Source organism: Protopterus annectens, chromosome 9.part0 (assembly GCF_019279795.1).
Source record: "Protopterus annectens isolate FY-2018-M chromosome 9.part0, PAN1.0, whole genome shotgun sequence".
Lineage (NCBI taxonomy): Eukaryota > Metazoa > Chordata > Ceratodontiformes > Protopteridae > Protopterus > Protopterus annectens.
Window position 1 is genome coordinate 583,997,984 of NC_056743.1, and position 27,780 is coordinate 584,025,763.

Here is a 27,780-nt window from a genome sequence, read left to right on the forward strand (position 1 = left end):
GGACTTTGATAGACTTTGATAAATACTGCTCCTGCAGATACTGCCTTTGGATAACCAAAAATTAAAATAAAAAAATATAAACACACATCTGGGTCATTCTGATTACCAGCCATGAGGTGTAGTCTTACAATCAGTATTGAAAGACCCAACATGCAGTAAGTCCTTGAGTTTGATGCTAAAACCATGAAAGTGTTGGAAAAAAAGTTTGATTTATTGATGACAGAAAATCTCCAAAACACTCCAGAAAAATATAGCCAAATCAGACAGTAGATGGAACAGAACTGAGGAGGGCGTAACCTCATATTCAAATCAACTGAGACAAAAGTAAAAAGAAATGAAGCAAAAATTAAGCAATGCATAGGATGGAATTGTCAAATTGTCAATGTAAGATGCTAGAACCTTCAATAGCCCAAATATATAGTCCACTACAGCATGGGACTGGCCAAGAGCAACATTATGATGACGTTTGAGTAGTATAGAGATGTCACACTGGTGTCATAATCCATGGCTCCAGTAACTATCCTGTATTACATACCATATGAAATACTTTGTTTGGTACTGCACATTGGGTACACATATTTATTCATTATTAGACACTGTCATTTCCACGATTACTAAATGTAAGCCACCTGGAAAATCATTCCACATATGTTGGCATTGAGGCTATCTGCACATATCCCTTTGTGAACCAACTGCTACTTTAAATGCAACATGCATGCAGTCAATATACTCAGCACTGAAGGAAAAAGGGCACTATCACAGAAGCCACATATGGTGGTAGCTCTCTCCTGTGAGGTACTGGGAGATAAGCATGAACCCCAACATGTTGTATAAGCACAGCATTCAACATGTTCAGTAGCTCTGAGGCCGGTGACTGGGAGACTCCCACTGTGTCCTCAGATGGATGTCTGAAAATCCATGTGGCCAAATTAGTTAAGGCAATATGTGTCTTCATGTCCAAGAGAACAAGTGGTGCACATATTCATAGAGGTGCCATATTTTAGTGGTACTAGTGAGAGACAGTCTTTAGGAACTCCTACTCTGTTTGGAAGTTATCAGTGTCATGGTATGAAAATCTTGACGACAGTTGTGGGTTCTGCCACAGAGATTGTCTGGTAGATGGAGGATGCCTGGTTTACATGAAATAACTAAAGTGAACCAGGCATACTGTGCATACAAACATTTCTACTGCAGACTCTGATATTTTGCCATGCATTGTACCAATTTATCCTCTCTCATTTTATATGAGCACCGTGCACACATGCTGTATCTGAATCTGTATACACTTACAATCAAACTTTATTATTAGCATGCAATGCTGTTGTACTGCTAGTTAAAAATAGCACATTTAGTCATGTCTGTTCTATTTATTTGTAAAGGTTAATCTAATAATACCTCATTTCTGCAATGCCAGTGAACTATTGAGAGCTAATTTTAATGTCTCTGCTTGTAAGTAATCTGATGTCTTTTCATTCTGTGTATGTCTCGTCTTAACTACTTATTATATGTTAATTGTGGAGCTTTTCTCCAAGGGCATCCACTGTAAATGGACCTGGTCCAGTTGGATTTTCCCAGTTAACAAATGTAAAATAAAATAAATAAAAAATAAAAATAAAAATACTTACTTGCTCAGGCTTTATTTTTTATCTTTATCCTTAAATCGCAAATACCCTGTCTCTAAACCATGTAAATATGTCTTCCATGCAATGCAAAGTGTTTCGGACTTTTGCTCAAGATAAAAGCAAGAAAGAAAATAATTAACTAAAAACTGTTTTCTTTTTCTTATATCAGGAAATGTGTGGACTGAGCACATACCAGTGCCTCATATGACAGCTACTGTCACTGGGGGATTGTGCATCCCTAGTATCATAATCGGTAAGTAGAAAGTGAAACAAAATAATAAAGTGCATGGCTTTCTTTATCTCGGGAAAAGATGCTGGGGTTGTATAGTACTAGGGGACTGAACCACCCATTTGTTTTTATGCATGGGTCTAGATGGAGAATTAAACATCCCCACTGGTGAATGGAATTTGTTTTTGGAATTTTGAAATTTCATTTATGTAGTTTATAAAAGGTGAGACTCTTGTGTCTTTCAGAAGGGCACTGTTGGTTGGGCACCCAGTAGTAGCAGTCAACAATGATGGAGTTGGCACTCTCTGGAGGACAGTGCCCTTCTGACTATCCTTGTGCAGGTACAGTGGTAATAAGATAGATATACTGGATGAACGGGATCAGAAAATGAGTTGTGGAGGGACTGTAAATGCCTGTAATAGCCAAGTAAGGCAGAAATAGGAGAATGATGCATCAGTCAACTTTAACCTCCCACCGTTACCCAGACAACTATTGCCTTTATGTTTCTGTGCAGAACCTGCCTATTTCTTTCAGCATCACTAGGGCATTCATAGTCCTGTATGCTGTGAGTGCAACTTATTACATCTCACAGCTGCTTATTAATCTATATTCTTGTTAGTTCTACATCCAACAAAAAGTTCCTATCATTGTAAGAGACTTGATCTATGATTCATTAGTGTAAGTAACAATATATACTTAATTATTTATAATCTATGTTACCCCTTATTCATTACTCCCATCAGCACTAATAAAAATGCTTTTCATATCTGTCAGCACTCACTAGAATGTTACCTACTGTTAAAAAGTAAACATTCTCCGGAAGACGTTAATCCTTATTACATTAAACTTAACTAATCATTTTAATAAATGTGAACCAGTGTTTTTTTTCAGTTATTGATTCTTAGTATGGCTGAGGAGCCCCAACAGCTGACCATCAGCTGCTACCAACTGCTGACTGTGCCGTAACCACACTTTCACCCACCCAGAAGCCCTGTGGGGTCTGCTAATACAGTCTTTGTGTGTTGCATTCCTGCTTCTGCACATGTGCAACCTCCTTACAATGAGGTATACCACTTACAGCATGGAGCTTGCCAGGCTCTTAATGCTGCTATTGTGATGAGAATCCCCCACCAGGATGGGCAAGCCTGGAGTCATCCATTCACTCCCATCCTCCTGCTCATGGTCTGTCCAGCACTTGTACCACTGGGTGAACACAGATCATTGTGGGATGCAGTAAAGATTTCAACTGGGGGTGATTATTGCGACTTCACTAGTGCCTAAACAATCTTGACTTAAGACTCCTGGCATCATATGATAGATTTTTAGTACTGAAATTTTATGATTTTTAGTATTTGATGGAGTACTGTAATCAGTACTTTGCTTTTGAGTCCCAAAAACTCACCTAGCTTCTAAAATACTTTGATTTTAGTTTCACTGTAGTAGTATCTTAATGCTCTAGCATCTAGTTTTTCACTATCTCATCATAAACCTCTGTGTCATGTTATGTTATGTTATACCCTATTATTTGGGACCTCTTCTGAAAACTTTTTAACTCAATCAAACCCATACCTCTTAACTGTACAGATTTTTGCAGAATGTCCAAATGTTTGCCTACATTTTTGGTATTTTCCTTGTATAATTTGTAGTTTTCTAGAAAATCACTGAGGATTGAAGTCACTTATTAATGAAATACATTTGAGTTTCAGGCTCCACATCCTTCAGAATATGGATGCTAATACAAATCCTGTTTTCTAACAAAGTGTTAAGTTTATAAGAACGATATTTAAAATCTGTCCCTATTTTTGGGCCTTTATCCCCTCCCCATTATTCTGGGCTTTGTCCATATTTCTTGCACTAAAAGGTTGAGAGGTATGCACCCATAACACTGGGAAGTATGCATCCTGAACCACTGCTGAGACAGCAGTTAATTTCTCACTAATGTACAATCCGAATGACTGATTACACTGATTTTAAATGGAATTGCAGTTCATCATAAGCATATAACTTCATTTATCTGCTTTCAGATTTCTTATCAGTCTGTTATTCTGCAATCCTTTTAAAGTTTTCCCTGCTATTGCTTTGTTAAAATCATTTTGAATGAGGCATTGAAAGTAAAACTTTTTGTTCTTCCTACACACATGCTGTTAAAAAGTAGTCAGTAAGGGGGGGGGGGGGTAAATCTGAAGATGTTTTCAGAAGAACAGAATAAAATGTGCAGACCTGTTTTTGATATAAAAGTTACACATTTTAGTAAGCTATCCATGCACCTTCCATACCAAATCATGCAAGGAATTCCAGCAGTAATGACAGAGTTGGATCATGGTAATGGATTAAACCCCTCCCCACCATTGCCAGTCTCCAGTGTCTCATTACTTGCCTGTCTCTCTCCATTTACCATAAACACTGTTCAAACCTGCCAGTGTTCTTATTTACTTAAATTTGATTTAAAACCTTTATTTTTAATTTTATAGCACAAACAGTGTTGGCTATTTGCTAAACAAAATAAAGCAGTCTTACACTGAAAACAGACTTGGCATGAGAAACAGTCAATGTCTCCTCCTTTGAGGCTCACATTTAGTAAAAATACATCTGACAACCCATTTAACTACAAGAGAGGCACAGGGATTCATACTGAAATATAATATAGCGGAATACTAATTAGCATTTATGTGAAGAATGCAGGAATTCAAAGACAAATGCGTAATGCATTTGCTAACAGCCTGAGAGTGTCCCTTTTCAGGAGCAGCCCTGGAATACTGCCTGTTGTACCCCCAACATAATGAGCTTGCCATCTGTGTGCTTGCAAAAAACAAGCTTAATAAAACTATATTCATAGTTAAAATAGTAACATTAAACTCAGACTTCATACTGTTAAACTTATTTACACCTAAATAATAAGCACACTATCAACATTTAACAAAACGAGAAAACCAAGGATCATATCCAAAGAACATGGCTCATATGACATACCTCTCAACCTCTTACTGCAAAAATCTAAACAAAACCTGACAAAATGGGGGGACAAAGGCCCAAAAATAGGGATATATTTTAGATATTGCTCTTATAAACTTAGACAGTTGCTAGAGTAACAGGGTATGCTTTAACACACATTTCATGAAGGATTTCAAGTCTGAAACTCAAATGTATGTCATTATTTAGTGACTTCACTCCTCAGAGCATCCAAGTGATTTGCCAGAAAACCACACATTTTATGAAAAACATACCAAAAATATGAGCCAAAAATCTGGACAGTTGAAAGGTATGCATATGATGACGCTCCTGTTTACTACAATCAATTTCCTTCTTTTATACTATAATTTCTCTGGTTCATGGGTAGTTATTAAGCTTGCAGTCCAGGAGGCCACTGAAGAGCCTAGTCCAAATTTCCCATTACCTCAAAGCACTGCCTAATTAAGTGATTTACTCAAGGACAGGACAGGGCATACATACGAGGTAAAATCTGAGATGATCTGCAAAACTGGAGACAGATAGGAATGCAGTACTCTAAATCACTTAAAAAGTTAACAGAACAACAGGTTTTGCATCAACATGTATTTTATAAACCACAAAAATATTTAATACTTTGACTAACACTGACAGACTGTAGTCCTAAGTGATTTACCACACACACACACACACACACACACACACACACACACACACACACACACACACACACACACACACACACACACACACAAAAAGGTTGACAGAGGCCCAACAGTTAGTGTGGAGAATTACGACTTTTGCATTCATAGCAAAGGTATAGAGTTAGAGTCTGTGTTGCTCTGAGCAAATAACTTAACTAGACAGTGCCCCCTAACACACACACACACACACACACACACACACACACACACACACACACACACACACACACACACACACACGCACACTTCATATCCTTCCTGTAGATCTTGATCACAGAAATTCCATCTCCACATGTACCTTGCTACCCAAAAATAAATTAATTCCCTTTCTGCAGATATTGTTGCTGCCATGTTACAAAAAGACCATTTCTCTGCAGACTGTGGAAATTATGTCTCTGTACCTTACTGCAAAGTGCTTACTGAAAAGAAATGTATTCCCTTCCTTCTAATTTCATTGCTGCAGCACTACAGAAAGATGACCATTTTTTGTGCAGCAAGATTAAATCTCATGCCAATCTTCCAAAGGCTTGCATTCACTCCTTGCGTTTGTCATCTCATAACAGCTGCACCAATAAAAGAGGCTGGAGCTTACCTACACCAAGTAGAAAAATTATTTGAAAGCAGCTCATGCACAGCAAGTGGGAAAATGAGGTTAAAGCAGTATTTGTTGATTCAGCTGGATGTGATAAGGAAAAACTGTTTTTGAAATTTAAGCTGTGGCCAGGTCTCTGAGCCAACACCAGGCCCTACGCAGCTGCCTAGGCTCCTTAGTACCGGATACAGCTCTACTGTGCCCCATTTTGTGTATTCAGTCAAACACAGATGAATAAACAGATTGTGGCAGTGAAGCACCTTTATTATAGGAAAACACTGGAGTTTTTGAATGTATATTAATTTGGTTACAGGATGTTGAGGCAATTTAATAGTATTGTTTAAACGTTATAATTATGAACTCAAAGCAACTCTCATATGGTTGTACTATTTCCATTAAAGATTACGTTTTGCAATTCTTTGGAATGCTTTGCCTGTGAAAGTGAGGAAGGCAGAAAGCTTTGTTACATTAATGAAGATGATTGATAATTGATTTAAAGGGAAAGTGTATAATTCAGTCTTTAAATTCTGTAAACTCTTGAACCACCAATAATACTGGCAGTAAGTTTGATTAATTTACATTATATAATTGTAGCTGGTTTCACATTGTTGCCCATATTGGTTAAATATGGCAAATAACTGAAATGACCAATAACTGTCAAAAGAAAGCAATTCAGATAAGCAGCAGAGAAGACTTTATAAACAGTATTAGTACTAAGAGTGTAGTCAGACACTTCTTCTATGCACCACTTCTTATTAATACATAGAGATTATAGTATTAGAGTTGATAGAGTCCTCATAATGGACTGTGACTTATCCATGACTGTTGTAGTTCCACTAATATATGCAGGGCGTGAGACACTGGTGTGTGTTTTTAGAAATGCTGACTCTGATTATAGCTATGACTCAGACCTGGGCAAAAATCAGTGTTATTTTATTTTGAACTAGGTGAAAATAATTATTGTAATAACTGTTACAGTCCATTAAGAAAAACTCTTCCATGGATTTAATATTTATAAAACATAACTCGGTATTCATGAGCAGTAACAAAAGATGACTGCGGTTTTACTGGTTCAGGGACTCGTGAAAAAAATGGTACAAGTCTGAGAAAAGCTTACATTCTAGTCCTTGTCGATAACCATTTATGGTGGATGTACTACAGAATGGACAGCATAACTGAGCCCAGTTTTTAGCTTTCATGCACGTGCACTGACAACTACTTATGTCTTGGATGAGGCCCTTTTCTTGTGTCCCTAACTGTGTTGGGACTATGTGAAGGGCCATGTGTCATGTAAGTTGTTTAATGATATATTTAGCTGCTTTTTTCCTTGACTGATTTTAGTTCTTGTTGCTTTAAAAAACATTTTAAGATGTGATGTTGCTTTGTGAATGTTTTTGTAACTGAGAACCAATTGCTTATTTCCTGCATCTTTATTGCAGCAGTACAGCCAAATGATGACTCATGTCAGTCTTGAGAAACTCACCTGTATCCATATACCCCTTATGGCAAATACAACCCCAGCCTACTAATTAATGTGTCAGGATAAAAGATAGCTCTGGTTTGGTACATGTGAATACAAAGATGTCTGTTTTCTTCCTTTGCATGGAACCTTTATAAGGAGGTTTCACTTAGAAAAAAAAAGTGGCTGCTTAACGTTTGGTTGTAACACTGATATAATAGCTGTATTGCATGCTCCAGCTTGAATTACTAAAAAAATGCTGAGGTTGCAATACTACATTCAACTTTTGTAGCTTTCATTGTTTTTAATATGTTCCATGTTTGTTTTTTGCTAACTGTCTTCATGTAAAAAGTGGAAACAGACACTTCTTACTTCTCTGCAATTTGAAGCTGAAATATCCATTGGGTATTACTCTGAGAATCTGTGGTTTATCGGAAAGAATATGTAGGACAAAGGGGGAGGAAACACAGACAGCATACTCTTTAGGTTCTGTGAAAGTACTTCGTCACTGAGAGAGCTGTGGTTTTATGGAACAGACTTCCAGAATAGGTAGTGGAGATTGAATCCACAGAATTATGTTACAGTTTAGAGAAAAGGTAGGGATGAAAATGGAAGGGTAGTTAGAATGTTAAATGCACTTAAAGGGCAGATTTCAGTATGTCCCTTAGTCTTCAAGGAAATGAATTCCAAGCATCTCTCATTTTCTTTTCATACTTAACATAATGTATGACTATTAATGTCCTTACATTCACTGCTGCAGTATTCCTTATGAATGGGATTCCCTGCTGTGAAGCCCTCCGTTCGGACAGTTTACAAAAGTCTATCGTTGCTTTAAGGTACGGGGAACATCACCTGCGCACTCCTTGCATAAGGTAGGGCATAAAGGTGACATTCAGGCGTACCATCCCCAGAAATTCTTTGCCACCAGTCCAAATGGTGTTTTAACTGCCGGTCTGTTGCATACATCCATTTTTTTTTTTTACCGTTTTTTTTTGTTTTCTTTATTGGTGTTTCTGTTCTTACTCTTGGTTGTTGGAGTCCTCATAGTTGCAGATAAGTACCCAGTTGGGTCTTTGTTTAATTTTTCTGTTTGTTTTTTGCTGTTTGAGTTAATGTCATCCAGGAAGGGTAAATGCCAGTGTGGGAGACTGATTTCCCATAAAGACCGCCACAATAAGTGTCTTTTTTGCCTTGGTGCTGTTCACGACCATATATCTTGTTCAATTTGTCATGCGTTTGTCCCCAAAACTCTTCATAGTAGGCTTTCTTCCCTTTCCTTGTACTTTGAGAATCAGCAGCTTAAGCTTCTTGCTGCGGGTACTGTGGATGGAACTTTCTGTCAAGAGGGTCAGCCGTCTGGGAAGAAGAAGGTGCATAAGGTAAGACTTGAATCTTCCACTGTCCAGCCTCTGTCAGGAGTTTCTCCTGAGGTTATTATGTACCCAGAGGCTCACCCAGTTGTTTTGTCAGATTCTTCTACCACATCTGGGTTGGAGGACGGTGAGGATCTGGCAGGCAGCATGTCTGATGAGGCTTTGCAGGCATCTGTTTTGGGTATTCAGAGGGAGTCACAGTTGACTGTTTCCGAGAAGTCTAGTGGGGTTCTGCAGTTTCTCTTTAAGGAAGAGGTTCCTACTGCAATTGTGAAATGCCGTCCTGAGTCTGGGCCTTCTCAGGTTTCTAGGATGGCTGTCCCTTTAAAATCTAAACAGAAAACTAACCATGTTTCTTCTGCTCCTAGGGATCCAGAAAGTGAGTGGCAGGCCTTTACTCAAGGGTTATTTAATGCTTTACTTCATTACAGACTCTTCAAGGGTTTTCAGTTCCTGCTCGTCCTTGGTCCGCCTCTTCCCATAAGAGGGCCAGAGAATTGCATTCTTCTGAGGTGGATTCTGATGATGACTCCATTGCTTATTCTACCCAGTTTCTTTTGCTTTTAAACTACGGGTCTGAGGAGGAGGAGGATTCTCATACTCTTGATAATCCCTCTGAGGAAATTTCCTTTGGGGACAAGATCTTCAGGATGATGGACTTTTCTAACTGGGATTGTGCCGAGGTTATGGATATCCATAAGAGGTACTATGAGTTACTGCAGATGGACTCTCCAAAACCTGTGGCCATTCCTCCCATCTTGCCTGCTTTACTGGATATTTTTTTCCTTGCCTGTAAAGCACCAGATTCTCTGCCCCCTGCTCCCAGGAAGTCTGGCAGGTTTTATAGGGTGCCAGAGGATTGTTCCTTTTTGTTTAAATATCCTGCTTCTGACCCCTCTGTGGTGTCTGTTGCCTCTGAAAAGCCATCTCAATTGCTTTCTTCATCCAAATTACTGCCTTCTGACAAGGACAGTAGAACCATAGATAGGCTGGGTAAGAAAAATTATACTTCATCTACCCTAGCTTTTAGGGCTATTAATTATCAGACCCATATCTCCAGGTATGTCTTGGCTCTTCTTTCTCAGGCCTGTCAGGTTCTTTCTGATCTTCCAGACTCTGAGGGTACATCTTCTGCTCTTTCCTTGCTTGGGACTTCCTCTCAGATAGTTTGTTATTCTATCAAATGTAGTTAAGATGCAGCAGATGTGTCTTCAAGGGCTGCTGCTTCTGGTTCGGTTCTGATGAGATATTCATGGCTTTGGCTTCAACCTTTGCCTGATGATATTAAGGCTAAGTTGCTGGATGCTCCTCTGGATAATACTCTTTTGTTTGGTGAAGTGGCTGCTGGTTTATTTAAGTCTCTTCAAAACAAGGGGAAGGCTTTACAGGAACTTAAGCATGTATTTGTTTCTCCTGTGCCTAAATTTCACTGGAACAACCCTTCCAAGCTAGCCATTGTTTGTAGGTAGTCTTGCCCTCCTTCTAAAGGTAAAAAGTGTAGCAAGCAGACTCCTCCTGCTAAGACCACTCAGACTGCAGGGATTCTTAAGCTTTCCTTTCCTGACAAACCAGGTACTGTCTGACTTTCCACCCATTCCCAGCCACATTCCTCTTTCTCTTCACCTTTCTCTTTCTCATCCTGTTTGGCTCTACATCACCCAGGATTCTTGGGTTCTGTCAATCATTTTTCAAGGGTACTTCATGGTTGGATTTCCCACCCTCCTTTTGTGGGCATTCCTCAGCCTCCTCTGGAACAGCTTCCTTTTTTTCCAGAGGTTCTTCTGGATCTCTTGTCTCAGGGTACCTTTCAAGAAGTGCCTGTGTCCCAAAGGGGAAAGGGTTTTATTAAAGAATGTTTCTAGTGCCCAGAAATGAGGGTACTTGGAAATCTATTCTAGACCTCTCCTATCTGAACACCTTTATGAAGGTGCCTTCCTTTCAGATATTGTCCCTTTAGTCCCTGTTTCCTCTCTTGCACTGGTATGGGATCTGGCTATCCAATATCGTGTGACTCTTCAGTCAGTTTACATTCTTTCAGATCGGAACATTGTGGCAGACAATCTGAGCAGGTCCTTCACTCAATCCCATGAATGGATGCTTCACAGGCATGTGTTTCTGGACATTGTTCACCAGTGGGGTACTCCTCAAGTAGATCTTTATGCCTCCCCTTTGAACAGACAACTTTCTCTGTTTTGTGCCAGTGTCCCAAGTCCTCTGGTATGAAAGGTGGACATCCTCTCATTTTCTTGGAAGGGGATGTTTCTTTATGCATTCCCTCCCCTTCCTCTCATTCTGAGAGTCCTGTTCAAGATTCAAAAGGATGCTCCCAAAATATTGTTGGTGACTCCCTTTTGGCTGTGACAGCACTAGTTCCTTCTCCTTCTGCATCTAGCCAGGGGCAGTCATCACAAGTTACCTCACAGGGTGGATCTCCTCACACAAGATGAGGGGCCTCATCCATCCCCACCTGTCCACGCTTCAACTGACACTGTGGGTGATAGGGATTTGATTCTTTATATACACCTTTTTTTCTGAGGATGTGCTGCAGGTCTTGCAGGAAGCCAGAAAACCTACTACTAGGAAATCCTACTTATCTAAATAGAGGAGATTTTCTATTTGGTGTCTTTCTCATGACCTGGACCCACTTTCTGTGGATGTTCCTTTGGTTTGTTCTTGTGTGAGTTGCTCAATGCTGGTTTGGCCTATTCTTCTATTAAGGCCCACTTATCAGCTCTTTCTGCTTGTCTGCCTTTAACTCCCCTGTTAGCTTCTAGATTTGAGGCTAAGCAATTTCTTAAAGGTGTCCTTAATATTAGACCTCCCAGAAAGCCTGTTCCTCCTCCCTGGGATCTTAATTTTGTTCTGGAAAAATTGACTCAGGCTCATTTTGACCTTGCTGCTTCAGCATCCTTGCAACATTATTTTTGGAAGATGGTTCTTTTGTTAGCACTTACGTCTGCCAGATGAGTGTCTGAGTTGCAAGCCCTTATGGCTGGCTCACCTTTTTTGATATTTCATGAGGACAGGGTGTCCTTGCGTACTAATCCTTCTTTCATGCCCAAGGTGGTTAATGAGTTGTCACTTAATCAGTCTATTGATTTGCCTAATTTTTTCCCTCTCCACAATCTGACAGTGAGAGGGTGCTGCATACCTTAGATGTGCACAGACAGCTCAGATTTTATTTGGATAAAACTAAAGCTGTCAGAAAGTCTGATCAGTTATTTGTTTCCTTTCATCCTAGGTCTGGATGTTTCCAAGCAAACTATTTCCACTTGGATTTCAAAGGCTATTTCCTTTTGTTACACTTTTCATGGAGAGAGCCTTCCTTCTTCTGTAAAGGCTCATTCCACTAGAGCTGTGACTTCTTCTGGTGCTTTTTTCAAAGGCTTAGATGCTAATTCTGTTATTGAAGCTGCTAGCTGGACTTCTGTGCATCCCTTTACCAAACGTTACCAGTTGGATGGTATCTCCAGAGCCAGAGCTGGTTCTGCTGCTGCCATTCCTCATGGCTTCTTGCAGGCCTCTGCTGCTTCCTCCTCCCAGGGTTCTTCTTGAGCTTTTGCACTCTCCCATTAATAAGGAATACTGCAGAGGTGAATGTAAGGACATAGTACAGTTGTGTAAAATCTTACCATAACTGTAGATGTCCTTGCCTTCACCGCTTCAGTATTCACTCCCTCCCTCCATCCCACTGGTCTTTTTCCCTTCCTGGCTGTGCAGATTCTCCTTGGTTTTCCTTGGCTGCTGTTCCTACTGGGGCAATCTGTTCTGAGGATGATATGCCTGAACGCCACCTTTATGCCCTACCTTATGTAAGAAGTCTGCAGGTGATGTTCAGTGTACCTTAAAGCAATGGTAGACTTTTGTAAACTGGCCAGACGGAGGGCTTCATGGCAGGGAATCCCATTCATAAGGAATACTGCACTGGTGAAGGCAAGGACATCTACAATTATGGTAAGATTTTACACAACTGCACTTTCTTAGTAGCTTTTGTACATCTGTTTGTCTTTCTTCAGTCATCCACATTGAATCCATTTATAACTTTGCATTTATTATTATGATATATAAGTAATAAATATGCTTCCAAGACATCCATATCTTATAAAAGTTAGACAATTCAAATTTCTTGTGTTTCATATATATCTGTAATCAGCTGGCATGATCACTGTTTTATTTAGCAAAAGTCATAAATTAATATCTTCTGAAAGCTTGTTACTCATTCATTCTATCCATTATATTAGTCAGACATTATTATGTTTTGCAGACCCAATGCTGTCTTTGTATTATGTTCTAACAATCACTTGTTGTATTGCTATTTGACATTTTCTGTATTTGCTGCAATGTCTTTGTGTAAATTGTATTTGTTATTGTGCCTAGTATGTAAAGCATTTGTATGTCCCTGTTTTTTAGTGTTTCTCCCTGAGAGACTGCTCATTTTGAATTGTTTGGCAAACTAAATATACATTATTTATGTAAAACCTTATGCATACTAGGCACAATAACAAATACAATTTACACAAAGACATTGTAGCAAATACAGAAAATGTCAAATAGCAATACAAGTGATTGTTAGAACATAATACAAACTGAAAATAAAAAAAATAAAAATAAAAAGGCATAATTAAATAATAGGCCCACTAAAACATGTTTGATTAATAAAACACAGTCCTTATGTTTGTTCGATGAACATTCTCAGAAGTCTCAGCATTTTTGCACACCATTCCTTTGCTGTGTCTGTCTGACCAACAGATCAGAGTTTTATACACATGCACACACACACACACACACACACACACACACACACACACACACACACACACACACACACACAAATAAACAACGAATGAGAGAGAGAGTTTGACTATAAATAAAGATTTTTTTTTACGTACAATGCACCAGTTGTTGTTGTTGTTGTCTTTCGGCTTTTCCCGGTTAGGGGTCGCCACAGCGGTACTCCGGTCCGCTAATGATTGGCAGTAGATTTTCACAGTGCCGAGTTGCCAGCTCAATGCCCAACCTTCAACGAAGGCACGCCCATTCACGTATGTCTTTCGGAATGCCACTCGACCTGTGGGGAGGACATGCAGACTCCACACAGAAGGCACTCCCCGCACACTAGCTGAGAATCGAACGGGAGAACCTCTTGCTGTGAGGCAACAATGCTACTGCTGCACCAAGTACAATGCACCAGTTGCCCTCTCAAATATTGCTCTGCAGCTTTGTATTACTGTAGTACCTCGCAAGATGCACAGTAGCAGGTCCCACCTAAACCCGCCCACTGGCCAACAATCAGTGATATTTTACTAAACCTAAGTAATATTCATACCGATGGCAGCATAAATATTCATTGTCTCTTCGTAGTTTCCTCTTTTCCTTAATGTAGTGTGATTTCAGAGTTGGTATATTTAATTAGCGAGGGATATGGGGGAGAATCCCCCCCACATGGGGGGTGCAGGGGGATTGCCCCCTGCAAAAGCGAAGGGAAAAATAATATTTGCAGTTATAGTGCTGTTATTTTTTTTCTTTGTTTTTGCAGGGGGGCAAGCACCCCCCCCCCACTAATTAAGTATACCAACTCCGAGATCTCACTATATTGATGAAAAGGGTAAAGTGCAAATAGACAAAGCTCACTGCTTGTTCTACATTTAACAATTGCAGAAATGGCTAAATGGCTAATGTTCAAAACGGTTCAGCAGTTCTTTAAATCAACATGAATAATTTATCATTACATGTGTAGTTTCTCACACTGATGGGAATAAATAGAATAACCAGCATATGCATCTTACGGGGCTGATCTCTCTACAGATATACATATTATTTATAGTACAGGTTTAAAACCCAGGTTACTCTGATGCAAGAGTTTTATGTTTTAGTTGTGTTTCCAAGTGCAAGGGTGCTATAGTCTGCACCTGTAAGCCTCAGTTGTAGCATGCTTCATGTGCAGTGAAGATGTGTCTTGAAAGGTGTGCAGTTTAAAAAAGAGTAATAGACTGAAAATCTCAGTCCACTTATAGTTCTTTTCTTTATGTCTTCCTGTTGTTAAAAGGGGGGCCGTCAGAGTTAGGATAAGTTAATCCCTTACTTTTCACAGTCACAAAGACTCAGCACATCTGTTTAGCATAGTATTAGCAGTGTTTTCTGAGTATTTTCTGCAAACACCTCTCATCCTTTTTTTCGTGAAAATTGTGAAATACCTTTGGTGAATTCTTTCTCAGTTTCTTCATATAAGGACACAATGTAATGTATTGCACTCTGTCAGAAGTATAAAAGGAAGTAAATACACCCAGGCTGTTTTTCTTCAAATATCCATCGCAGCAAACTTGTTGCAGGATCTTTTTCTCTGTAGTCTGCACTTTACAGCGAAAAGCATGTTTTACGTTGTCTGCGGCTTTTCAGCCTTACTATTTGTTACACACTACGGTAAGTCCTACTTTTATTTAAAATTGATTGCTTTACAGCATACGTATGACCGCCTGAATTTTGGTATGGCTTACAGAACAGTAAGGCATTGTGGTGGCTGTTCTTTAAATTGTTGCATTTAAGTTATAGATGGTTGGTTTGTGGATCTGAAGTACAGTATTTCCTGAAAAGTTTGTAACACTACATATGTGGTTTTTTTGGCACCAGAACTACAGCTGAAGCCTTTTTCTGTACACATTTGCATGAATTACTTAATTAGTAGAAGATCGTCAAATTGGTTTCAAATGATTTTAATTCACTCAGACTTGGGGACAGCTCTCCCTCAATTAATTTCTTTCTTTCTTGTCTGATTTGACTGGTGTACTTTATATAAATGAACATAATCCTGTACAGATCTGATTGATACAAATTTTCACTGGGTAGTTTTTTGTGATGCTTCCCATTTCTTATGTTATTCAGCATGCCATGCCTCTAAAGTCTTCAGTTTTATTTTTGTTCGTTCCAGGGTTTCCAGTCAGGAAACTATGTCCAGTAAGCCTTGCAAAATAAATATATGTATATATACATATATTTTAAATCTCTGTTTTTGATGTACTTTTTCTTTTAGTTACTAAACCACTGTAAATGCACATAATTATATATGCATGTAGAGTTTATCAGATGCAGATTTTTAATACTGTATTTCCTTTATAAAAAACACCATTGTCAGAAGGTAGTACAGAAGAAAATACAGGCAGGCAGAAGTTAAACATCAACGAAGAGATGGTTTAGCAATATAATGTGGTAAGTACACAGATACGGACTGTCAGCACATAGCGGGAAACATTGTGACACAAAACATTCTGATAGTACATAGTGATTACCTTCATTCAGTGCTCCGTCACTCTGCTCAGAACTGTAAGAGAGATTAGTATCCAAAATGCCGTTCCCCATAAAAAATGGAGAAAAGTAGGTAGAACTGTATTAGTAAGCAATATGACTTGACTAATTGTTTTTAGTTTTTAATATTTCAATGAATTTTTCGCCATGGTCTGGTGCAGATGATTCATGCAGAATATAAATGTTTTAGGAAAATAACACGCAGTGTTAGCTGAATAGCGTATCTTATTTTGTATCTCGTCCAATAAATAGAGAACTGGGCAAAGTAAAAGACCAAACAGTCCTTATATTTGGTCAGAATCTAGACATTTCAGTCTGAGTATAAAGTGCTGCTGAGTTAAACTTTCAATGGATTATTATTTAGTTTTTTTCATTTTTTTGTGGAAAACATGCTGGAAGGGCAAACAAACTGGAGGCAACGAACAGAAATAATATTCTTGCAGGTAATCCTGAACTCCCTAATTTTCACATTGATTCCTATCTTACTTCAGAATAATGTGCCTTTAACTGCTTTTAACTGCATCGTTTTCACTGTTTCATGAAGGTTTCTGGTTCACATTGTATTTTGTTTGTTTGGTTAGCCAGGCTGATCCAAGGACACTTTTCAACCATGTCCTGGGCACAAAGTCAGTTTCAAAAACTTAGAGGAGATCAGATTACTACATAGTAATACAATCATTACAGAATATAACAGACTGATACAGAGTTTAGAAAAACATAATTCTTAAGAAGTTCTTAAATGCACCAAAACCTCAAAACATATACTTGAAAAGAAATGTAAGGGCTGATTGCTTTATACTGAAGGGAGATTATCTGCCTTTTGCCAGTGAAATGTGCAGTGTAGGTAATTTTTAAGTATTTAATATGCTTTTTTTTCATTTAGGGTAGTATGTTATTTATTTATTTTAGGTTATATGGGAGGAGGTTACAGTTGTCTGCCAGTCTTACTAAAATTCCATTCACCAATCTCAAGGATGAATCTCTGAAAAGTGAGTCTGATTTCTTCCTTTGTATGGAACCTTCATGGGGAGGTTTTTACTACATTTTTTCTAAGGAGGGACAGTGCTTGCCACATAATATGTAGATCAAAGGAAGTTAAGTGAAACTAACCCCAGCTTTTAAAATATTCTGTGCCCAGGTTTCGGATATCCATAAGAGGTACTATGAGTTACTGCAGATGGAATCTCCAAAACCTGTGGCCATTCCTCCTGTCTTGCCTGCTTTATTGGATATTTTTTTCACTGCCTGTAAAGTGCCAGATTCTCTGCCCCCTGCTCCCAGGAAGTCTGTCAGGTTTTATAAGGTGCCTGAGGATTGTTCCTTTTTGTTTAAATATCCTGCTTCTGACGCCTCTGTGGTGTCTGTAGCCTCTGATAAGCCATCTCAATTGCTTTCTTCGTCCAAGTTACTGCCTTCTGACAAGGACAGTAGAAACATAGATAGGCTGGGTAAGAAAGTTTATACTTCATCTACCCTAGCATTTAGGGCTATTAATTATCAGACCCATATCTCTAGGTATGTCTTGGCTCTTCTTTCTCAGGCATGTCAGGCTCTTTCTGATCTTTCAGACTCTGAGGGTAAGTCTTCTGCTCTTTCCTTGCTTGGGACTTCCTCTCAGATAGTTTGTCATTCTATCAAATGTAGTTATGATGCAGCAGATGCCTCTTCAAGGGCTGCTGCTTCTGGTTCGGTACTGAGGAGATATTCATGGCTTTGGCTTCAACCTTTGCCTGATGATATTAAGGCTAAGTTGCTGGATGCTCTTCTGGATAATATTATTTTGTTTGGTGAAGCGGCTGCTGGTTTATTTAAGTCTCTTCAGAACAAGGGGAAGGCTTTACAGGAACCTAAGCATGTATTTGTTTCTCCTGTGCCTAAATTTCACTGGAACAACCCTTCTAAGCTAGCCATTGTTTGTAGATAGTCTCAACCTCCTTCTAAAGGTAAAAAGTGTAGCAAGTGGACTCTTCCTGCTAACACCACTTAGACTGCAGGGATTCTTAGGCTTTCCTTTCCTGACAAACCAGGTACTGTCTGACTATCCACCCATTCCCAGCCACATTCCTCTTTCTGTTCACCTTTCTCTTTCTCATCCTATTTGGCTCTGCATCACGCAGGATTCTTGGGTTCTATCAATCATTCATCAAGGGTACTTCATGGTTGGATATCCCACCCTCCTTTTGTGAGCATTTCTCAGCCTCTATGGGAACAGCTTCCTTTTTTCCCAGAGGTTCTTCTGGATCTCTTGTCTCAGGGTACCTTTCAAGAAGTGCCTGTGTCCCAAAGGGGGAAAGGGTTTTATTAAAGAATGTTTCTAGCGCCCAGAAATGAGGGTACTTGGAAACCTATTCTAGACCTCTCCTATCTGAACACCTTTATGAAGGTGCTTTCCTTTCAGATGTTGTCCTTTTAGTCCATTTTTCCTCTCTTGCTCTGATATGGGATCAACTATCCAATATCGGGTCACTCTTCAGGCAGTTTACATTCCTTCAGATCGGAACATTGTGGCAGACAGTCTGAGCATGTCCTTCAGTCAATCCCATGAATGGATGCTTCACAGGCATGTGTTTCTGGACATTGTTCACCAGTGGGGTACTCCTCAAGTAGATCTTTATGCCACCCCTCTGAACAGACAACTTTCTTTGTTTTGTGCTAGAGTCCCAAGCCTCTGGTATGAAAGGTGGACGTCCTCTCATTTTCTTGGAAGGGGATGTTTCTTTATGCATTCCCTCCCCTTCCTCTCATTCTGAGAGTCCTGTTCAAGATTCAAAAGGATGCTCCCAAAATATTGTTGGTGACTCCCTTTTGGCTGTGACAGCACTAGTTCCTTCTCCTTCTGCATCTAGCCAGGGGCAGTCATCACAAGTTACCTTACAGGGTGGATCTCCTCACAAAAGACGAGGGGTCTCATCCATCCCCACCTGTCCATGCTTCAACTGACACTGTGGGTGATAGGGATTTGATTCTTTATATACACCTTTTTTTCTGAGGATGTGCTGCAGGTCTTGCAGGAAGCCAGAAAACCTACTACTAGGAAATCCTACTTATCTAAATGGAAGAGATTTTCTATTTGGTGTCTTTCTCATGACCTGGACCCACCTTCTGTGGAATTTCCTTTGGTTTGTTCTTGTGTGAGTTGCTCAATGCTGGTTTGGCCTATTCTTCTATTAAGTCCCACTTATCAGCTCTTTCTGCTTGTCTGCCTTTAACTCCCTGTTAGCTTCTAGATTTGAGGCTAAGCAATTTCTTAAAGGTGTCCTTAATATTAGACCTCTCAGGAAGCCTGTTCCTCCTCCCTGGGATCTTAATTTTGTTCTGGAAAAATTGACTCAGGCTCATTTTGACCCTGCTGCTTCAGCTTCCTTGCAACATTATTTTTGGAAGACTGTTCTTTTGTTAGCTCTTACTTCTGCCAGATGGGTGTCTGAGTTGCAAGCCCTTATGGCTGGCCCACCTTTTTTGATATTTCCTGAGGACAGGGTGTCCTTGTGTACTAATCCTTCTTTCATGCCCAGGGTGCTTAATGAGTTGTCACTTAATCAGTCTATTAATTTACCTAATTTTTTTCTCTCTCCGCAATCTGACAGTGAGAGGGTGCTGCATACCTTATATGTAATAGACAGCTCAGATTTTATTTGGATAAAACTAAAGCTGTCAGAAAGTCTGATCAGTTATTTGTTTCCTTTCATCCTAGGTCTTTAAGTTTGGATGTTTCCAAGCAAACTATTTCCACTTGAGTTTCAAAGGCTATTTCCTTTTGTTACACTTTTCATGGAGAGAGCCTTCCTGCTTCTGTAAAGGCTCATTCCACTAGAGCTGTGACTTCTTCTGGTGCTTTTTTCAAAGGCTTAGATGCTAATTCTGTTCTTGAAGCTGCTACCTGGACTTCTGTGCGTACCTTTACCAAACGTTACCAGTTGGATGGTATCTCCAGAGCTCGAGCTGGTTTTGCTGCTGCCATTCTTCATGGCTTCTTGGGGGGCTCTGCTGCTTCCTCCTCCCAGGTTTCTTCTTGAGCGTTAGCACTGTCCCATTAATAAGGAATACTGCAGGGGTGAATGTAAGGACATACTTCAGTTGTGTAAAATCTTACCATAATGGTAGATGTCCTTGCCTTCACCGCTGCAGTATTCACTCCCTCCCTCCATCCCCCTGGTCTTTTTCCCTTCCTGGCTGTGTAGATTCTCCTTGGTTTTCCTTGGCTGCTGTTCCTACTGGGGTAATCTGTTCTGAGGATGATATGCCTGAATGCCACCTTTATGCCCTGTATATGAGAGAAAACACTATACCGGGTACCACACGATAACGTCTTTATTTAAACAAAGTAAAAAGGAGAGGTGAGCGCTTTCGCAACCTTCGTTGCTTCATCAGATAACGAATTAACTGTTCAACTGCTCGTTTTATATCACTCTCAGTCAAAAATTTTTTTCCAATTAGTGACATCATACAACTTTTGAAAATTTAAAGGCATATATGACAAGAATATTGTAAAATACGCATGTGAATATAAAATATATATACAAAAATGTATACAAAAATGTAAAGTATGTTCATATTTATGCATATCTGATTTTAAAACAGTTAAATAATCTCATTAAAAATGCATATATATAAAAAATGCATATAAATAAAAATGCATAGTATATTCATATTTATGCATATCTAATTTAAAACAAATAATCTCATAAAAATGCATATATATAATATATATTTAAAAAGAATGCATAATACAAAATATATAATAAAAGAAATATATGTATATATATATTTTTATTTTATGCAAAAAATTAATTGTGTTGAAGACGTCTAGCTTTAAGAAATGGAACCAGTGATGTACAACCATTTAAGCCTGGATATCTATCAGCATTGAGCTTGATAATCCATCTTTGTTCTCGGCTCTCTGTGAAATTTTCTATATCTCCTCCCCTCACATTTCTATGTATATGTTGTAAAACAAAGAACTTGAAAGAGTGTGAAGGGTCAGTGTTTAAAACATGTTGAGCAAGCGCACTAGTAGTTTTGTTATTTTTGATGTCTCTTATGTGTTCCAATATTCTATCCTTTAAGTTTCTATTTGTTTTTCCTATATAGAAGGCATGACATATTTGGCAGAAACAAAAATAAATAACATCTGTGGTTTTACAGTCTGCATATGAATGAGAGTATAGTGCAAAATTTCTAACAGGATGAATATATGGTGTAGTACTATGAATATGTGTACAAGCAGTACAAGACCTACAAGGAAAAGTACCTTTGCGTCTGGAATTATAGGTAGTTTTTTTGATGTCTTTATTACACAATTGTTGTTTTAATGTTAGATTATTTCTGAAACTGAAGCTAGGTGCATTACCAATGAAAGAATGTAAACAAGGGATCTCATGTAAAATGTGCCAATGTTGTTTAATAATATTAGTATACTGATTAACATTACTGGCATACTGAAAAACCGCTCTAATGCTATTATTTTGTGTATTATTTCTCAAATTACTGCTATCTGACGTAATAGAATTAGAAGATTGAAAATACGCTTTACATTTAGAGTCCCTGAGTGTCCAAGCATCAGAAATAGTTCTATCTATTTCATCCATATTATATCCTCTTCTTAAAAAATCAGTTTTCAATTTATTCAAAGCTAGTACTGCATCATTATCATTGTTGTGTAATCTTAATGTTCTGTATACCTACCCCTTGAGCACATTTCTTGGAATGTGTCTAGGATGCATACTGGTTTTGTGAAGGTATGTATTTTTCTTCGTGGGTTTGTGAAAAATTTTGCTGGTAAAACCTGTCAACTCTGATTTGATTATATGTACATCTAAGAAATCAATCTCAGATGTAGAAAAATTGTATGTGAATCTCAGAAAATCAGTAGTTGTATGCAAATAGTTAATAAATAATATAAGCTCAGATATATTGCCTTTCCATAATAAAAAAACATCATCCACAAAACGTGTATACCATAAAAGCTGACTGATAAATGGATTCTTATCAGAAAAGACATGTGTTTGTTCCCAGCATGTAAGCGATAGATTGGCATAACTATTTGCACATGGTGTGCCCATGGCAACGCCGATCTGTTGCAGAAAGAATTGTTCTTCAAAATATACAACATTATTTTCCAGAATAATCTCTAACAAACTGCATATAAGTTGTACTTTTTCATTGGTGAAGCAATTATTTCTTGTAAGAAAATGTCTAATCATATTAATGCCCCATGTATTCGGGATACTTGTAAACAATGACTCTATATCCATAGTGACAAGAGCAAAGTCATTAATATCTGATAAACTTTCAATTCTAGTATGTAATTTCTCTAGAAACATTTTGGTGTCTCTTAAAATATTTTCACATTTGTCTAAGAGCACATGCAGTGTACTTTCAACATAAATAGACAGTGGTTCTGTACACCAACCAGTGCCTGAGACTATGGGACGCATTGGTGGCAGACTTCTGTCTTTATGAACCTTTGGTAAACCATAAATCTTAGGAATAGTTGGATTCAAGACATTAAAGTATTTAGACAGTGGTTCATCTATTAAATCAGTAATTAATAAGTCAAAAATCAAAAAAGACACTTTATCAATGATGGCATTCACTGTAACTTTTGAAATTCCTCTGTATGTATCATTATTAAGCAGTAACTTATACATTTGTTGTACATACAATTGCTTATCTAAAATAACAATACCTCCACCTTTATCTGCCTGTTTAATAACGACAGAATTCAAGTTCTTTACTTCATTCAGTGCTCTATATTCACTTGTATTTAGATTTCCATAGTAATAGTCACTCAAATTATCATCATATATCTGCCTGAAAGATGTTTCACATATATCAAGGAATCTTTGTATACTCGGGGGAGTATGAGGAATGAAAGTGCTAGGCTGTTTAAACACATTCATATTATTTGTAACATTGTTTGGAAACAAAACTTTTAGAGACAAATTCCTGCCTAATAATTTAAGGTCTTTAATCATTTCTGTAAGATTAGCCTTTCTAGCAGGTATAAATGAAAGGTCCTTATTTAAAACATTCAACTGTTCCGGTGTTAAAATAATAGAGGAAAGGTTCAAAATCAAACCTGTAGTTAAGTCCGTCTCCTCTTCGGAGAATGTACTGCTCCTTCCAGTGAACCCAGTTGCAGTGACTGTCCTTTGTGTACATATTGTTTCATTTGATTCTTGTAAGGTAGTGGTACTCTCAAAGTGAAGTCGCCTTGTTTGCTGGCATCTAAAAAAATACTTTCTGTGTTTTCAGTCACTTGTATGTTTGAAGTTCCTTCATTTCTTAGAGTCGATGAAGTATGACTTGTAGATGGTAAAACTGCATATGTTTTCTTTGGAATAGCTCCTAATTTACTGTTTTTATCTTTTAAATTACTGTTTTGTTGGTCAGAGGACTCAGAAACAGGGAGAGTTAAACTGGTGTTCTTCTCCTCTTGCATACAAGCTGTTTCAGTTGTCAGAGAACAGGGAGTGCCTTGTGTAACTGCAGCATAGGTGGAATCTGAATTTAAAGGTGTAGTATACACATTCCTTGCCTTGTCAGAAACAGTTTGATGTCTAAAGTTATTTTCTTTGGGCCATGAGAAGACATTATTTAAAGCAAAATCTTTTTTGTCTCTGTTAAGTTTTGATAGTTTAATGTTTTGCAGCTTCCTTTCATATGACATGATGTTATCCTGAAGTTCATTCATTTTTAGAAAGACTGTATCTTGTACAAAGTTCTTATTAATAATTGATTCTGTGGCAATGATTTCAGCTTTAAGTTCATTCTCAATGGGTAGAAAAAGTCAATTAAGAGATCCATATATTTTGTACTGAATTGTAAATTCAATTCTTGCCATTTTCTCAAAAGAATAGGAAAAGACTCACCATATGTAGGCATATTCAGTATTCTTAGACCACGTGGAATAATTTTGGAGTCTAGTGATGCTTGCAGATGTAACCGTTGCCATTGGAGTCTTTTGTATTTGTACATCAGATTCTCAAGTTTTTTATATTGGTTAAAGAATTCTGATAGATCTTGGTTGTTTCTATTATCTTGTATATTTTCACTGAAAGACGCTGTAAGTAGTGGATTATTTGGAATATCCAGTATTCTAAGAAATCTTTGATGGTGATCATCATTCGATGAGTTGGTATCTAAGTTCTCCATAGACGCGTGTGTCCTTTTGCCGAATAAAAATAAACTAATAAACGAAAAGCAAAACGGCTATACAGGTAAAACCACAGATGTTAGTTATTTATTCTTGTTTCTGCCAAATATGTCATGCCTTCTATATAGGAAAAACAAATAGAAACTTAAAGGATAGAATATTGGAACACATAAGAGACATCAGAAATAACAAAACTACTAGTGCGCTTGCTCAACATGTTTTAAACACTGACCCTTCACACTCTTTCAAGTTCTTTGTTTTACAACATATACATAGAAATGTGAGGGGAGGAGATATAGAAAATTTCACAGAGAGCCGAGAACAAAGATGGGTTATCAAGCTCAATGCTGATAGATATCCAGGCTTAAATGGTTGTACATCACTGGTTCCATTTCTTAACACAATTAATTTTTTGCATAAAATAAAAATATATATATACATATATTTATTTTATTATATATTTTGTATTATGCATTCTTTTTAAATATATATTATATATATGCATTTTTATGAGATTATTTAATTGTTTTAAATTAGATATGCATAAATATGAATATACTATGCATTTTTATTTATATGCATTTTTATATATATGCATTTTTAATGAGATTATTTAACTGTTTTAAAATCAGATATGCATAAATATGAACATACTTTACATTTTTGTATACATTTTTGTATATATATTTTATATTCATATGCGTATTTTACAATATTCTTGTCATATATGCCTTTAAATTTTCAAAAGTTGTATGATGTCACTAACTGGAAAAAATTTTTTGACTGAGAGTGATATAAAACGAGCAGTTGAACAGTTAATTCTTTGTTTGATGAAGCAACGAAGGTTACGAAAGCGCTCACCTCTCCTTTTTACTTTGTTTAAATAAAGACGTTATCGTGTGGTACCCGGTATAGTGTTTTCTCTCATATACTTCTCTTTTTATATACTGGGTTTTACCTGTATAGCCGTTTTGCTTTTCGTTTATACACCTTTATGCCCTACCTTACGCAAGGAGTCTGCAGGTGATGCTCAGTGTACCTTAAAGCAATGGTAGACTTTTGTAAACTGGCCAAACGAAGGGCTTCATGGCAGGGAATCCCATTCATAAGGAATACTGCACTGGTGAAGGCAAGGACATCTACAGTTATGGTAAGATTTTACACAACTGCACCTTCTTAGTAGCTTTTTTACATCTGTTTGTTTTTCTTCAGTCATCCACATTGAATCCATTTATAACTTTGCATTTATTATTATGATATATAAGTAATACATATGCTTCTAAGACATCCATATCTTGTAAAAGTTAGACAATTCAAATTTCTTGTGTTTCATATATATCTGTAATCAGCTGGCACGATCACTGTTTTTTTTAGCAAAAGTCATAAATTAATATCTTCTGAAAGCTTGTTACTCATTCATTCTATCCATTATATTAGTCAGACATTATTATGTTTTGCAAATCCAATGCTGTCTTTGCATTATGTTTTAACAATCACTTGTTGTAGTACCCGCGGTAGTGGTGCTGCTGTAGCGTTGTCGCCTCACAGCAAGACGTCCCGTTCGATTCTCAGCTAGAGCGTCTTCTGTGTGGAGGCATACGTGAATGGGCGTGAATGGGCGTGCCTTCGTTGAAGGTTGTGCATCAGGGCTGGTAACTCGGCACGTAAAAATCCACTACCAAACATTAGCGGACCGGAGTTCCGCTGTGGCGACCCCTAGCCGAAAGACACAACATTGCTATTTGACATTTTCTGTATTTGCTACAATGTCTTTGTGTAAATTGTATTTGTCATTGTGCCTAGTATGTAAAGCATTTGTATGTCCCTGCTTTTTAGTGTTTCTCCCTGAGAAACTGCTCATTTTGAATTGTTTGGCAAACTAAATATGAATTATTTATGTAAAACCTTATGCAGTTACAATAATGTCAAGTATTGTATCTTATACTTTCTTTTATGTGAAATTTGGTCATGGTTGAAAAGTATCAGTTGTCCAGCTCACTTAACCTGGTTAGTAAACAGAAGTAAAATAAAATAAATACAAATGGATTTTCCTTATTATACATTTCTACTTAACAAAAAGTCATAATTAAATAATAGGCCAACTAAAACATGTTCGATTAATAAAACACAGTCCTTATGTTTGTTCGATGAACATTCTCAGAAGTCTCAGCATGTTTGCACACCATTCCTTTGCTGTGTCTGTCTGACCAACAGATCAGAGTTTTATACACATGTACACACACACACACACACACACACACACACACACACACACACACACACACAAATAAACAACGATTGAGAGAGAGAGAGTTTGACTATAAATAAAGATTTTTTTTAAGTACAATGCACCAGTTACCCTTGGAAATATTGCTCTGCAGCTTTGTATTACTGTAGTACCTCGCAAGATGCACAGTAGCAGGTCCCACCTAAACCCGCCCACTGGCCAACAATCACTGATATTTTATTAAACTTAAGTAATATTCATACCGATGGCAGCATGAATATTCATTGTCTCTTCGTAGTTTCCTCTTTTACTTAATGTAGTGTGATTTCAGAGTTGGTATATTTAATTAGTGAGGGGTGTGGGGGTGAATCCCCCCACATGGGGGGTGCAGGGGGATTGCCCCCTGCAAAAGTGAAGGAAAAAATAATATTTGCAGTTATAGTGCTATTATTTTTTTTCTTTGTTTTTGCAGGGGGGCAAGCACCCCCCCCCCACTAATTAAGTATACCAACTCCGAGATCTCACTATATTGATGAAAAGGGTAAAGTGCAAATAGACAAAGCTCACTGCTTGTTCTACATTTAACAATTGCAGAAATGGCTAAATGGCTAATGTTCAAAACGGTTCAGCAGTTCCTTAAATCAACATGAATACTTTATCATTACATGTGTAGTTTCTCACACTGATGGGAATAAATAGAATAACCAGCATATGCATCTTACGGGGCTGATCTCTCTACAGATATACATATTATTTATAGTACAGGTTTAAAACCCAGGTTACTCTGATACAAGAGTTTTATGTTTTAGTTGTGTTTCCAAGTGCAAGGGTGCTATAGTCTGCACCTGTAAGCCTCAGTTGTAGCATGCTTCATGTGCAGTGAAGATGTGTCTTGAAAGGTGTGCAGTTTAAAAAAGAGTAATAGACTGAAAATCTCAGTCCACTTTTAGTTCTTTTCTTTATGTCTTCCTGTTGTTAAAAGGGGGGCCGTCAGAGTTAGGATAAGTTAATCCCTTACTTTTCACAGTCACAAAGACTCAGCACATCTGTTTAGCATAGTATTAGCAGTGTTTTCTGAGTATTTTCTGCAAACACCTCTCATCCTTTTTTTCGTGAAAATTGTGAAATACCTTTGGTGAATTCTTTCTCAGTTTCTTCATATAAGGACACA

General features: G+C 37.9%; 1 protein-coding gene across 2 annotated transcripts in view; it reads left to right on the forward strand.

Moving 5' to 3' along the window:
• Positions 1 to 15,204: 15,204 nt before the first annotated feature.
• LOC122811344 (zinc metalloproteinase-disintegrin-like batroxstatin-2) overlaps positions 15,205 to 27,780 on the forward strand; it is a 576,382-nt gene continuing 563,806 nt past the window's right edge. Inside the window, exon 1 of one of the 2 annotated variants that reach the window (XM_044083123.1) lies at positions 15,205 to 15,345. In XM_044083123.1, coding sequence (XP_043939058.1) covers positions 15,294 to 15,345 — 52 coding nt within the window. In that variant the 5' untranslated portion in view covers positions 15,205 to 15,293. The remainder of the gene's footprint in view (positions 15,346 to 27,780) is intronic. The other variant, XM_044083121.1, reaches the window with a different exon arrangement.